At 38.3% G+C, this 15,693-nt stretch overlaps 1 protein-coding gene across 1 annotated transcript in view; it reads right to left on the bottom strand.

The window, feature by feature from the left end:
* INPP4B (inositol polyphosphate-4-phosphatase type II B) overlaps positions 1-15,693 on the bottom strand; it is a 216,900-nt gene that overhangs the window by 39,746 nt on the left and 161,461 nt on the right. Inside the window, exons 15-16 of the mRNA XM_059470523.1 lie at positions 11,639-11,851; positions 7,224-7,368 (exon numbers count right to left, since the gene is read on the bottom strand). Of these exons, the coding sequence (XP_059326506.1) occupies positions 7,224-7,368; positions 11,639-11,851 (358 nt within the window). The remainder of the gene's footprint in view (positions 1-7,223; positions 7,369-11,638; positions 11,852-15,693) is intronic.

The raw sequence follows: 15,693 nt of genomic DNA, 5'->3' as shown, positions 1-15,693 counted from the left end.
CAATCCTTTATTAATTTAAGCAATATACATATGCCAATAAAAGCAACAGCAGCAAAGTAAGCTCAAAATTTGTAACACTCAATGAACCAATAAGCAGGGTTGTATGTGGTAAGACTACAGTTTGTTGGCTGCTTCTTACTTGAGCTAATAATGAAAAAGATTAGACATGGCCCCTTAGGCGCCATAAAAGCCAAGTCTCACTTTTGATCACAGAGCTGAGGTGTGCAGGGCAGAGCAGTTCCAGTGTGTATCGTGTCACTTGTCTTTTGTGCATTATGTGTTGTTTGGGTATCTCATGTCTTTTACCTTAGCCCTTTGAGGGGCCTGTCAAAAACCTAGGCACCCTTCTTAGCATCCTCGATCTCAGTGTTCCTTGCCATGGCACCCATGCCATAGAACTTGTGACTGGGGAGCTCAGACAGGTATCAGAATCTTATCTCTCTTTGGAAGCATCCAGTCAGATGTCTTGTCAGGTCTTGTTCTGAGCTGTATGGACAGCTATGCCCCACCTGGATCCATCATGGTGGACTACGACCTGTAAGAATGCGAGGTTAGGGAGAGGATTCTGACTGTAGGATTCTTGGGCATCCATCTTCGCAGTTCTTGGAATAAATCATTCAGTTAGCATCTTCTTCCTCCAGGGTTCTCTGAGCCTCATCAGCTCACCATCGGTCTCACCTCGGTCATCTCCTTTTGCATTCTCTCAGTCCTTGCAGCCATTTTCCTTGCTAAGAGATTTCTGTTCCTGTTGTGTCCCCATTGTCTGTCACATCCTGACAAAACCCCAAGACGGGCAAGAAAACCCCAGAAAACACACAGAGAAAACCCTGAAAAAAAACCCCCAAGTTGGGCAAGAAAAAACTCAGAAAAAAACCCAGAAAAAATCCAGAAAAAAACTGCAAGATGGGCAAGAAAAAAACACAGAAAAAACTGCCGTAAAGCGTGACTGTCGTAAAAAAGTGCCGTAAATAGCGACTGAAGTTTACGAAACAACAAATAAAAATTATATTTTGAAGTGTATAAGTAAATTCACTAGATTATGAAAAAAAGATTGTCTTGTATGCAAGGCATAAATATATAACAGCAATGCAATTCATAAATAGACATTATTTGCAAAGGGAGCTGACATGTCTAAAGTAGAGTTCTCTTAGAGTGACTCAGTAGAATCATATTGTATACATTTTAGAATATGATATCTTTCAGAATACCTTTGTAGAATCACTTCAGGAAAGGAATAATACAAATTATTGCTTTTAACACATTCATGGACTCACACACATTGAGCCTTCGGATCTCAACTTTCTTTTAAATTAAAATCACAGCGGAAAATTGTTTGAAGAAGGGGTGAAGAATTAACTGAATGAGTGACCATCTGACAAAAGGAGATTAGGAGCAAGAACAGAAGCGACAAGGAGACTCCAGGATGACTGTCAGGTTGCTAAAATGACATGGGCAGCCTGTCAGTTTGGAACACTTAGCATCCAGAAGAACTGTCAGAGTCTCCTGATAAAGCAAAGAAACTCAGCACAAAAATAGAGCTAGTCAGCCATGGGAAACTAAAACAAGGCATGAAAACAAAACATATTAAATTAAAAAATGAAAGGATGAAACTAAAAGGACAGTACCACCGCTATGCAGTTAGAATGAGATTAAAATAAAAGTGCATGTTCCACAAAGCACTGAGTAAATATTCCATGTTCATTGCCAAGAGAGTGATGACAGCTCAGTCTGTGACGGGATTTGCCCTTTGGTTACTGGAAAATGCCCTTCAGCCCCATGTTCCTGTAATCAACAGGCTGTGCAGGCAAATGACCTGCTTAGCACCCAGCTAGTCAGTTCTGTGTGCTCATATCCAAGTTGCAATATGTCAAACCACATGTTAAATTTGATAAACTTTGGCAGAAAAGCAAGCTTCTGGTCTTTTCAAAGTCAGGCCCACTGAAATGCTCATTAAAATATGCTGGTAACCAAAAAGGATACTTCAGCATAGTACTCTTATCTCCTTTAGCCCTAGCAACAGAAACAAAAAGCCAATTTTGTCACTGCTATTTGTGCCAGCTAAAATCCATAAATGGCTTTAAGTCACTTCAAAACTTGAATGGTATGAAGTTAAAAAACCAAACCTTAAAGAAAAAGCAGAAGAATGCATAATGTTGTGCCCTTAAAGCAAAGGGGGGCACTACAGACATACAAATGTAAGAAATACAAATATAAATGTGACATATAAATGTAACAGCAGATACCCACGAGGTAATGTTTCACTTAAATTAATCACTCACTACCTGATCATAAAAATATTCCATTACAAAATTGAAATAATAGAGGTAAAAGAACATAAATGAGTTGTCTTTATATCACAAAGTGATCATTAGACAAACTCTGTTTTAATGAAAAAGGCAGGCAAATCAAACCAACCAATCAACACAGCAGAAGTAAATCCCTAAAATCAGCATGAAATAATTAACCCAGAATTTGATTTTACTGACTTAGGAAAGGAACAGTCTTTGAATTAATATATTTTTTTTTTAAAGGGAGGTTTAAAAAGACAGAAGATTGTACGTATTCAACTTTGCACCATAAAAAGGTCAGTGCCTTATTTCTTTATTTTGCCATGCAGCTCTTGGAGCTCAGCTGAACTCCAGCTGAGGGCTAAGCTCTTTGAAAAAGGAGGAGGCTTTGTACTCATAATGCTGCAGCAGTTCTTGCAGGAACAATAAAAACCTCAATAAGATTTCCTGGTGTTCCTGCACTTTAAGGTAGCAGTTTGCTTTGCACAGTTTGGGAGTCCAGAAATTTGGAATTCTTGGGATTTATTATTCCACTGCAAGCATCCAAGACTTTCTCCACTGTCACATGGATTAATAGCTAAACCCAAAACCATCCAATAATACATACATGAGCATCTCAGCATGCTTAGTCAGAGTGAAAACAGAAAGAGAAGACAAAGGTAATAAAAGACAAAGCTAAGAAAATCTAATACACTTTAAACATAGGAAGGTTCTGTGAATGCTGTGCAACTAAATATTCTTATATCTTGTCTTAGTTTGTTGATTCAGTTAAATAGTCTTTCCCTTACATATTTTTCAGCTTCTGTTTTTAGCCAAAGTACTCAGAGAAAGTACTGCTGTAGGGGATTGTCTTGTATTGCTGGGCTACATTCTGCCCAGATAAGGATCCTATCAAAAAGAAAAGGATGACACAGAAGAGAGGGAAAAAGGGGGAAAAAAAGCATAAGCAAAACTTATGTAAAAACAAGCTTCAAAGAAAAGGAAGGAAAAATGTGAGGAAGAGGAAGGAAAGAGAAAGCTTTTCACATGTGACTGCTCTAAATAAATCATGTCTGCTACTCAAGGACACAGACCACAGAAAAATTTTTCATCTTCATGACTAAACAATATTTTATAATAAAAGCTTTTCTGAAGATTCAAATAAAACTAGAACATGGCTTTATTTCCCACTTATACCAGCCTGCATTGGAAGGGATGCAATGAAAGGATGCCGTCCCCATCCCCAGGGCAATGAAAGTCAGAAATTTTGAATCTAAACTTATATAGTCCCCAACAGGTATGAGATAATACAAGAAAAATAAACCCACATATGTCTGTAGCAATGTGAGTATGAACAGAGGTTTCCTGTAATTCCAGCTAAGAAATGTGGCAATGTTCCCCAGGTGCTCTTTGCAAACCTATGCTGAAGGTTATCAAAGGCCAGTTCACAGAGCTCATGATTCCATCATTCACTTAACGGCAAAATCCAGGTGCAATCACACTGGCAACTCAAATTGTTTGTGATGATAGGCAGATCCTGTGTGTATCAAATGGGGGAGTCCTCACCCAGAGGCAGCGAGGGAATGGCTGGGTGGGAGCTCTGATGGGATGCACGAGAAGCAGACAGAAACAACAGCCAAATTCAGCAGCCAAACACAGACATCTGCCAGGGGCTGTGCAAGCACAAGAGCCAACTGCTGTGTCCCACTGGCACCTCTAATGCTGCAGGACAGGCTTTCACATCCCAGCTCTCATGGAAAACGAAAAGGCAAAAGTGAAAAGAATTTAATGTTGTCACATATTTCTCCAAGGCAAACCAGACTAGAGTTAGAAGAACAACAAAAAAACCCCTATCCTTAAAAATCCTTCTACTCTACCTGATTTATCCTGCAGAGGATTCATAATCCTGCAACTGATGAAAACATAGCATGTTACCTTAGTAACTGTAACTCAAATTCAGTCTTTAGAATACACTTAAAGGTCAGACTGCATGAAAAGTTAAGGCTCAGGAAGGTATAATTCACACTGAAAGGCAGAGTACAGGAAAAAAAATGTGCTCCAGTATCTCCAATTACAAAGATTCCAAACAACAAATATAAACATGTTTGAAAAAAAAAAGAGTAAGATCACACAATGCCATAGTCACTGAGACTGCAAATATCAACCTACTTTAGGAAACTCTGAATATAAGTTACAACAATATCTAAATTTATATGAAGATGCTATTGCATCAAAATATTGTCATAATATTTTCTATTTTCTAAAATGAACAGATGTGCATTTTTTGAAAGGTTTTTCATTGCTATATGCTACAAAAAAACAGTCAGGTTCACTAAATAAGCAAATATTTCATGTCATACTTCAAGGCATATTTGTTATTATTTTGTTCAAAACTCTGCGGTTTTTTTCTTACAAAAGCAGCCCAATTTCTCTGAGTATTAACTAAAGCAGTTTCAGACTCAAAGATCAATCTGTGCCCATATATTTGCAGTATTAATGAAATACATTATGCTCAAATATGCTCAAATTATGTATAATATATAAGCAAGATGTGGCAAGCTTTTCATTTATGTCATGTTTGTGAATTTTAAGTAGTGCAAAAGTCTGTTATTTTAGAAATGTATCTATGGGCGTACACAGTGTGATTTTCTATCTAGGAAAATGCTGTGAACTCATAATCAGGCTTCAAGTTTAAAATGAAGCAGAATTAAAGCCAAATTTGTAACTGTAAACTTGGAATCTCAACCTCTGTGTAGTTGCTTCACAGCCTTAACCCCTTAGGGTTTCACGTTAAATTTCAGAGAGGAAGATGCAGAGAAAAACAAACATCTACACCCACACTCTCATAGAGAAGTCAAGCATGAAAAATTCTGGCCCCAAAGTTTTGAAAATCATTAGGGAACCAACTTTGGCACACACCTGGAAAGCTCTTCGGAAAGCTCCATCTTTCAAGTTAGTCCTATAAAAGAAAGCAATTTTAAAACGTCTCCATCTCTATATGACCTTGAAAATCCTATAAACTGTCCAAGGCATTCCTAAAACGATGTCTTACTCAAAAAGAACATGAAAACACAGCAGTTTGCCCCACAAATCTCTGCAGCTCTCATGTGAGGGAGTGTTAGAGAACTTTCAGGACAGCTCAACAAAAGCACTGCTCTCACTGAAGGACACCTGTACTTATTCAAGAGAAATAGGGATGGCTCTGAAATGAAGAAAAAAGCAAGGATTTATTCCAGCATCATAGCAGTTGGATATTTTTTGTGTCTTTGGCCCACCAACTCATCAGCTGGATGAAACTCAGCTAAAATTTTCTAACCATCACTATTATCATTATTGCTAAGCAAGAGCTACTTTTCATTCTACTTGATGACTTGATGGCTGCCTTATTACAGTACTTTAAATGACACAACTTTGCTCTTCCCCTTTTTGTTTCTGGCTTGTGACCTAAAAGTTGTAACCAATATTTCATTTGCCTGTGCTGGTTAAATCCATAGCATGGCATATAGCAGAAGAGATACTCAGGGGGCTGAAGAGAGTGAAGGAAATTATGGGAAAGTCTGTAAAAGTCTGTAAAAGGTCCACCATCTAAGGATTCTCCCAAGTTCAAAACTACACCTACCTAGCTGTAAATATTTGTACTTTCTCTGAGGAAGGCAGGAAAGGTGTAGAAAGTGTTGATATTTTTCACCTGCAAGCCTTCACTAGAGAGCAGAGATTATATCACCTTCCTGTCTAACATTACATGCCTGGTAGACAGAAACTTAGAGAACCAAACAGATAAGGAATAAGTTGCTCTCTGAACAAATCATACAAAATCAAGTCCAACACATCTTGCACTGAAAACAAGGATGCCAGGACTCCAGCATAAACCTCTCACACTGGGAAAATGCAAATGTTACAGCTGCATTAAAAATCAATACTACAACCAGAATTCACAGATCTCACCAGTACTACACAAATGACATAAAACTTTAAAAGTAATTTTAATTCTTGTTGTGTAAGAAATAAATTACAAGTGAGTACTGATAACTTTAAAACTGTTTATACAAAATTATGTAATTAATTTCCGTGGAGAACATGTAAGGGAAGACACAGGATAAAATGCACAATGAAAAAAAAGAAAGTTGAAACTATACAAAACTCTATAAAATAAAGCAGTTATGTTGGATTGTTGTTTTGTATGGGGAGTTGATTTATTTAGCTGAAGAGTGGCACAAAGGTTGGCTCTGATGTCCTTGCATTAGGACTACCACCACTATCACTAAGGATCTGTTTCATTTATGGCAACACACTTTCAGACTAGACTTATTAAGCAGATATAATCTATGCATCAAGAATGCAAACATGAATCATAGGAGAAGATCAGAAGAAGATCAGAAGATAAGGAGAAGATCAGAAGGTGACAAGGACCCTTGTCACAAAATTTTCTTTACATCATCCCACTGAATTATTCCACTTGACCTTTTGACACAGGCTGACAGGTATATCCAGGTAAACATGAATTTTATCAAATCAGAAAATAAAAATCAGTATATCACCTCAGAAAAGCAGAAGCATTTGCAGGAGAATGACGTTGATTCAGAATGTTCACCTTTCCTTACAAGTTTTCTATGGGGTAAGACATATTATGGGGTAAGTCCAATTTTTTTTTTCCTCAAAATACTACAGGTAAGTAAAATCTAAAGTAAATTAAATTACATCAGCCTACAAAAAGAAAAGACTGTAGTTTCAAAAGGTTTACACTCTAGCACAAACAACTGAGCATGGCAAGCAGTCTGAGCACACATTAAAGCTGTACTTTGATAAATAACCTCCCACACATGTGTAAACCTTGCCATTAGCACTCTCATCAAAGATACTATGGAGTCTTCTCTAGATGACTTTTCTGTAGCTGTGCAAATTTTTATTTACTCTTGTCAATGACTAAAAAATAAAAAATTAGTGGGGGTTGCTTACCGCCTGTATGCAACACCTTGCAATCTTCTGCTGAAGGCTCATTTTCACCCTCTTTGATGTTGCTGATGTTGTCCTTTTCAAGCAGCCTGTCCACCATGGCAATAAGGCAGTTCAAACTCTTTGCCACGTTGGCCCACACCCTGTCCTGAAAAGACCAGAATTATCACTGCATGTTACTGAAGAAAAAAAACAAAAAGGGACAATAGTAAGTTATTAATGATGTTAGCATATGACTGCTCCTCTCATCCTTCAGCCTATTACCAACCTGAGCCTTTTTCATGAAGATTCTCTTGCAGCGTAAATGAACCCAAACTTTTATGGTTTTAGACACTGGAGAATAAGTGCTTCAAACTCGAGGTAATGCAGACAAAATTTCAGGTCTAATAGCAAGGAACTGAGCAGCTTGTCTATTTAAATGATACCTTAAGAGTACAGACACACTCAAAGCTTGACAAATGAAACCTTGTGTGGGCCAGTTTTGTCACAGTGTTTAATAACCTCTTTTTGATTTAACATATCCTGTATTTTATCACATCAGTTACTCTGCTGAAGAAAATGTTAAATTCAAGGACTAGAATGAGAAACTTGCTGTCATGGCATATTTATTAGCTAACACAATTTCAGTTTTGTTTCTCACCTCTCACATAAACTGCAACCATCACACTTAACTGAGTTTACAATAGGAGAATTAGGGAAGTAATAGAAAGGTAGAAAAAATTCTGTACAAGCAGAGAGGAAAAGAAATCATGTGGAGCACAAGAAAGAGCTGTTATGGATCAGAGATATAGGGAGGGTCCTTCAGGTGCTGGATGCTGCAGAAATCAAAGCTTTTGCACCTACTTTTGCAGCACTGAATAAGAAGGAAGAAACCAAGCCATACAAGTAATGAGGCTGTACACAAGACAAGCAATCAGACTAAAACCAAACCATAACTCACTCACAGAAACCACCCTCCCCTCTCCAAGTACATGTTTCAATGCTGAGTCATTCTGAAAGTATTGCAGAGCAACCAGAGTTTGCTTGAGGGTTAAAAATGGGAATTTAACATCACTGCTTTGTTTTGTATTTTACAGAGCCAGAAGCATTATGTATTTGTCAGGTCTTCAGGCAGAAAAATGAAGCTGCAAAAATACCAAGAGAGAAGGTTAAAGAAAACTGAGAAGTCAGAGAAATAGCATAGTTTCATATAAATGGCAACCCTTGGATTTTGAGTGGAGGCAAATCTAGAGCTACTGCTAAGGCAAACATTTAAATCTAATGTTGCTTTTCAACTATACACCTCACTTCAGCCTGACTAGAGGGATCTTATGCCCTGCTCCCTCCTCCTGAGGACACAAAAGACTGAGGGCAGGTATAGATTCCTTCAAAAGTTTCCTCCTGTATGCACTTCAAGCAATCCTGAAAAAACATTTACAATATGTGTGAACTACTGATTTTTACCGCCCACGAGCATAATTCTGGGGAGAAGGATTCTATGAAGAATCCTCCAGAGTATAAGGGAGCTTCAGAGCTTCCAGTCACTGAAGCTGCTGAGGAATATGCAAGTGAGGTTGCTCAGAGAAGTTGGAGCAATCTAATTTCCCTTTTCTTTTGTTTGATGGGGGAACTTAATTCCTGCACAAAAAAAGCATTAAGCTCTTAAAGAGCATCTGGAGTTATTGCACAAGCAACACAAATATGAGCCCTTGGAAAGAGCACTTTTTTCAAACCAACTATTAACCCAGCATTGAGATGATTTCTATACAATATTCCCACAAACATTCCCTGAGGGTTTAGAAGCGAAATTCATAAACATCTGTTGACAGAAAGCTCACTCTTATTATCATGTATCTGGCTTTTTTATATACAAGCAACTGAGAGGGAGCAAGGGCCTGTTTCACAGCCCCTTTTCTCCACATAGGAGGTTCCTGGGATTGTGGGCAGATAGAAAATGTAGAGGCATCTATTTATCATTCATTGAGATGTTATTCTGTCTGCACCAAAGGCAGTCACATTTATCTAAGAAGGCTGTTGAAATTCTGCAGTTTGGCAGGAACAATTTTCAAGTAAAACTGCAGTTTCCCATCACTGAAAATCAAGTGGCTTCTATGATTCTCCATGAGAAGAAATAAATCCACTTCTTATTGTCATCTTTTACTATTTCCAGAATATTTTCCTGTAGCCTAGCACTGACCTTTCATCTTCTTAAGCAGATGAAAAGATGGAAAGGCAGGCCTTGGCATCAGTGAAAGCTGGGCACCTCTCCTAGGACAATTAAAAATGAACCTGTAAAATAATTCTCTTTCATTCATCCAACTGAAAAAATTGTAATTAATTTCCATCTGATCAGAAAGTATCATTAAAAATTAGGACACCTTCCTCATTTCAGAGAGCAGCAACGGACACTCCTTTCTGTCACTGCACCTGACTGGATGTCTTCCTTCTAAACACTGCCAGCCAGTGGAGTCCCAGAGGCTGTTTCTGTTTTTAAAGGATTCTCAGCCTTTCTGAATTCACCACAGAGCTCCTCAGTCACTTCTTGTCCCTCCATACACATCACGTCAGTTGTGCGCTTTACTTGTGCCATGTTTGACACAGCATCTGCACATCCAAGCACTCTGAAGATGCTGTGTCTCCTTCATTTCAGTGGATAGTCAGATATTTCCTTAAGGCCTTTTTGAGCTCTGTTCATAGATAAAGGAAATATCTTAAGTAATGTGCATGATTAACACCCCCGTGGGCTGCTTCAAGGGTCAGCTTAAAGAGTTGTTTAAGGATGTAGATTTCAGGCAAAACTAAAGTTCCAACTGCCAAATGTAACACTAGTACTTATAACACTTAGTACTGATAATAGTGAGGAAAAAACTTACAACAGCGAAGGAGGATAGAGCATTGTGCATACAAAGCAACATATATTAAAGTTTTTCCCTTTATAGTTGTGTTTCACGGTGGATTAAGTGTTTTTTCAAATTTTACATGCCTTTCTTCTTTCTCTTTCCATCGTGCTAATCACAATTTGATTATTAAAACTCATATTATTTATCACCTCTACTGACAGAAATAACTGAAAAGTTTAACCATTCAAATGCAGAAAAAATCACAAAATTTATACTGTCTCAAGTTTGACAAGGAATCTGACTCAGCTCAATTCAGAAAACAGTGAAAGCTACATTTAATTTGAATCAAGATAATTTTACTAATTTAGCAGAAGAAAATGAATACTGTTTAAAATGACCTACTTATGCAGTTTAATAGGTGAGGACCAAGCACCTGGCAGCTTTTTTTATTTAGTTATGAATTACAGCAAAGCTATCTTCTCTTCAGAGATGCTAAATTGCAGTACTAAATTAAAATGCAGCTTTCACAAAGTGCCACTTTTTGCAGTGCAAAATTTATCTCTTTTACAAAAACTATTGTGTTATTTATATCTCTGAATGTTTCAACAGCTAAAAACAAACATTTTGGCTTTAGTTCAAGGAAAGAGCCTCCATTCCAGCCCTTCAGGTTGTTGAGAAAACAAGAAAAAGTGAATTAAAGGCTCTAAAACTGGAGGACAAATGAAATAATGAGATATTTATTGCTTAAATCTCACGACTACTTAATGCATGGGGCTGGAAATAATTGCCTTTCTTCTAGAAGAAATATAGTCTTCTACCTTTATTTTTGGCATGGAAAAAAGTTACAGTTTAGGTGGAATACCATAGCTCACACAAGTTATTAATTATTTACAATAGAGATGAACATGCTGACATCCTTTACGTCTATGAGAATACAGTGATGAACTCAAAGCATGAGCCTGGACTGAATAAAAATAGCTTGAGTACATATGAAATAAAGTAACAGACCTATTAAGAAGACATCCACCAAAATAATTTATTTATAAAATTTCAGCCATATAAATAATACATATCTTTGAAAGATATGCTAAGAATGTTAAAATCTAAACATTGTATTTAACTCTTTTACAGAACCTCAGACAGTTTCTAAGAACAGAGTCTAGGGGCAATGGGCTGAGGGTTAATTCAGTGTATTTAAAATGATTACAGCCTGAGGGCTGGAGAGGGGTGTTGCAGGGGGTGGGGAAGAAAAGAACATTTCCCTGTGAACAGCATATACTGTTCCAGTCCTTAAATCTGCCCAACTAGCAAAACCAACCCGAGTAAGAGCAAAGACTATTCTTCTGTCTGGGCAAGAATACACTCAACACCTTCACTGTTCTACGCACAAGTAGGCAGTCTCAGAGCAGCACACTGTACTTAGGCAAATCCTTGCAATTTAGCTTCAAAATCTGCATCTGCGATGCATCTGAGAAGCACAATTTTACAGTTTCGCACCCCTTTCCCCCCTGCAACGACATGTGACAAGGACACTGAGGGCTTGAGCTTGCTTATGCCAATTTGTAGGGTTTCACTGGCCAAGGGTTTCTGTCTACTTACCCACTCCTCCTCATCATACTCAGAATGATGGGGTATGGAGTCCTGCCTTTTGATGTGAGCAGGATGATCCTGGTGCTGTGCATCAGCCCCTTCCTCTGCACTGTTCCTGGGCACAGCTGGTTTCTTGAGCACACAGCCAGGCCGGGCCGTGTACAGTGCTAAAAGGGCACTTCTCACCAGCTGGTCCTTGAATGTGTGCACAAATAACTCCGTCTAGGGAAAAAACCAAACGAATGGAAAGGTTAGACCAAAGAATGTGGTATGGCAGCAAAGCTGTGTAACACTGAATTATCCTTAGGCAGAGCAGGTATTTGTTTCAGGCCTGCCTGGGAGGCAGAAAACAAAGTAGGCCAACAAATAATGAGGAAAATTTCAAGAGTTTTAGAGATCACATTCTACAATCCCAGTGTTCTAAGGATTAACACAGAAGCACATTATCTGTCATAGAGATCATAATATTTTCACATTTTATTTGAATTCCAAATTTCACCTCAGAGGCGAGCCTCAACAAGAACCACTTCCAAGAGTAACCAACCACAGCACGATAATTTCTGAATAAGTGTAAGATATAACACAATTAACCAGTTCAATAATCTCTCTAAATAAAACCCACCACTCTACAATGCTGAAATAGCAGTATCTGCAAAAGCAGTGTCTCCACAGATAAATTTTACTACTGGTAGGTGTCAACCCAGACGTCATGGTAGGTGACACCTGATTTCAAGCTTGATTTTGTGTATATTTTAAAGAAAGGAAACTCTGAAGTTGTCTTCTCGGGTCTTCTGAAGATGCTATTCAATCTCTGCATCATTTTTCTATGTTAACTGTTACAGCTGGCATTTTACCATATTTTTTAAATCCTTCAACCTCCCTGCATTATTCATCTCCCTTCCACCTGAACAAGGAAAGTATGCCTTTGCACACACAATCTTAATTAAACAGGGATGTGGGAAGGTATGTAGATAAGAGTCAGAGGATCCAGCCTCAACCAGCAGGAAATGCCAGAAATGAGGGTTGCCCAGCCAAACTCCGTTCAGCCCTTATGTGCTGTTTATGCAAAAACTGGAGGGAAAAGTAGCCAAAAAAACCCCAAAACAAACAAGTGTCAAGTGCCAGCACCTCCCTGGAACTCCTGAGAATATTCCTGGAAGTCTTTTCTCCCAGTTTCTGCACTTCTTATCCTATCCCTTCTTCATACTACCTGTTCATCTTTTGTACCCACTCCTACTCAACTTCTTTTTCTTGCCTTCCTGTCTCAAGACCCTCTCAAAAGTTTACAGATATTTAAGACAGAAAGGCTCTAAAAAAATTAATGGTTTTCTTAAGGCTCCAGCTGCTAGGTTAGGTACTTAAATGAGAAGTTTCTGCCTTTCCCATTTTCATTATGTTTACCAAAAAATACTTTCTGAATCGTTTCACATGGACAGGCTGAAAATTTTACTCCAAATAAATCTCTACAGTTCTAAAAATAAGAACTGCAGGCACATCTAACAAAAATTATTGATTTTTTAAAACCAAAATCAGACCTGACTTGGGATTCTTCAGACTTGGCAACACTACTCATCTCCCTGGCAATTCCTTCTCCTCATTACCAACTTGGTGCCTGAGGGAAAGGCCATTTTTTAACAGTTTTCTCAGGACTGTCTCCTCATTGTCCTGAATTGCTCTGCAGGACAATTTCAGTTTTCTACATTTCCAACCCAGATGGTGCATGCCTGGAGAATGACTTAGTCTTTGGGGAATAGTGCTATCACACCCCACCATTCTTTGCCTTACCATGGCACAATGAGATTTGAGGGGTTGTGCGGTAACAGCAAAGCTCCTCTTCAACACTCTTCTACAGTTCCATAGCAAGAGAGTTGAAACTCCATTACTTGTCTACCCTTAAAAACAGCAATATCATGGTTTTGCTGAGGTTTCATATCTACCTTCCCCACAATGTCTGTTTGAGAAAATTTCAGGTTTCTGGTTCAGAATAACACTCAAAAAAACTTTACATTTCAAAAAATTATGAGAATTGGATAGCTTGATGTAAATAATGCCCACTAGGACTGCAAAGTTTAAGTAATATAATTGAATAGAAATATTTTATAGGGAAATTTAGTTTTTAAAAGAAAATCAGTACAGAAGTGCGACTCCATTTTTCATGCAGCAACTAAAATAATTCTGTAATTAAATTCCATTCAGAGATCCCATTGGTTTAACAGCAGTCTATGTTTTAACTTCACTTTCTAACAGCTCAGTACAGCTAAATTTGCAGAACATCACTATTTATGAAACTGCACTGAAATCACAAAACCAGAAACAAAAACTCTGCAAATTCTTTCAGATACTCTACTAAAGAGTATTTCTGCAAACAAAGACAGGCATAGCTGGAAAATTAATTTATCAAGCCTTCTGCAAGCTGCAAATGCTGATACACTTGTCGATAGCTAAAAGCTTCCTTAATCAACTAACAAAAAGTGATAAAAGGTTAGTCTCAGGAAAACACTACAGTAAACTGTAAATTATATATGGAGATGCTTAATAGGAGAAAATAAGCTCCTTTTAAGAAGCAGCAGTGGAATTATTTAATTTTCCACTTTCAATCCATGCAGCCAGTCCTTCCATTTCCAACATGAACACTTAAATGTAATTCACATTATTGATAATTCAGATTTACTCACTGCTACCTAATAATTATAGAAAGAATTCTTATATATACCAAGTGATATGTTTTTTAATAAACTCGCAGAATTTAATCACCAGGCAAATCATTTTTATGACTTCAAACAGATGTTTAATTTCTAAATATCTATCCAGTTAAAACATAAGAGCATTTATTTTTTACATATAAAAAGTGCAGGAAAGATGGAACAGCAAAGCACTACATATGCCTCAGGAGCACAAGCAGATATCATGTAATTATACTCAGCAGAGCATGTGCTACTCTGTGTTAAATACAAGCAGGAACACTCTGGTAGTCTTGGCTCTCCAGTACTGTACCAGACTATACAGACAGAATATTTCAAGACAGCAATATAAGGCTTTGAATTAACCATGAGGGATCTAATTTCAATATTGTGTGGGTTCACTGAGTTTAGGGCTTTGAAATTGTATTTCCCTTTCCTGAAGCTGTTTCTTGGTCTCTCTTCCCCACCTCTCTTCCCCTCTTTACAAGCAGCTGTCTCAGCACACTTGCTTCCTCAGCAATCCACCCTATTTCTCTATTATCCACCTTTTCCTAGGAGTGCATTTGGTAATAGACAGGGAAGCAGGTATTGAACCACTCCTGCTGCAGTTGTTCAGACAACTGGATTTGTCTCTTCCAAGCAAAAGGTGGAGGCTAGACAGACACCCAAGGAGTACATGGGGCGAGCCTCCTTCTTCTGGGAACCTGAGCTCATGCACTAACAGCAATTTAATCCTGGTCCTGAAAAGCTGATATGAACACACTCAACTAAGTCACCAGCTATAAATGTAAAATACCTAAGACTTTAGCAAACTGAATGAATTGTCTTTTTTGTCCCTTTTTTATAGCCAGAGTCTCCAGCAAGCCATGGTTCAAGCAGTGCTTTAGTACCATGGCTGCCTGCCTCTGAAATCATCCCCTCCTCCTGTCCAGAGGCAAATGGCAGAGGAAATGCACATTCCTCAGCAACCACCCCTTGGATCTTCAGAACAAGCCCTTCTTTGCCTGATTTGCTTTGCCTGTGCATACAGATCTCTTTGAACTAACCTCTAACAGAGCAGCTTCACTCTTCTATGCACAGCTAAAAATGCCCTCCTGCATCCAGAGGTACACTATAATCACTACAGTCCCCATCCTTAAATTCCTCTGTTTCATTTCCAGGCTGAATTCTGCCTTCTTCCATCACCCCTGACACTCAGAGTGACTCCACATTCTCAGAGTGAGTGTGGATTCACACATCTGCCACTGAGAGCGATGTTCCTCTCCCCCATGCTCTTCTGGAATGCCTTCACAGCAAGTGACCAAGCTCAATATTCACATTTGAAACCCTCCTATTGCACGAGGAGCTGCTGGGGTAATGGTGCTCAACAGACCACAGGGCTGT

Source organism: Ammospiza nelsoni, chromosome 4, assembly GCF_027579445.1.
Source record: "Ammospiza nelsoni isolate bAmmNel1 chromosome 4, bAmmNel1.pri, whole genome shotgun sequence".
In the NCBI taxonomy this organism is placed as follows: domain Eukaryota; kingdom Metazoa; phylum Chordata; class Aves; order Passeriformes; family Passerellidae; genus Ammospiza; species Ammospiza nelsoni.
Note: the sequence above shows the minus strand (reverse complement) of the source record. Positions and strands in the feature narration are given on the sequence as shown.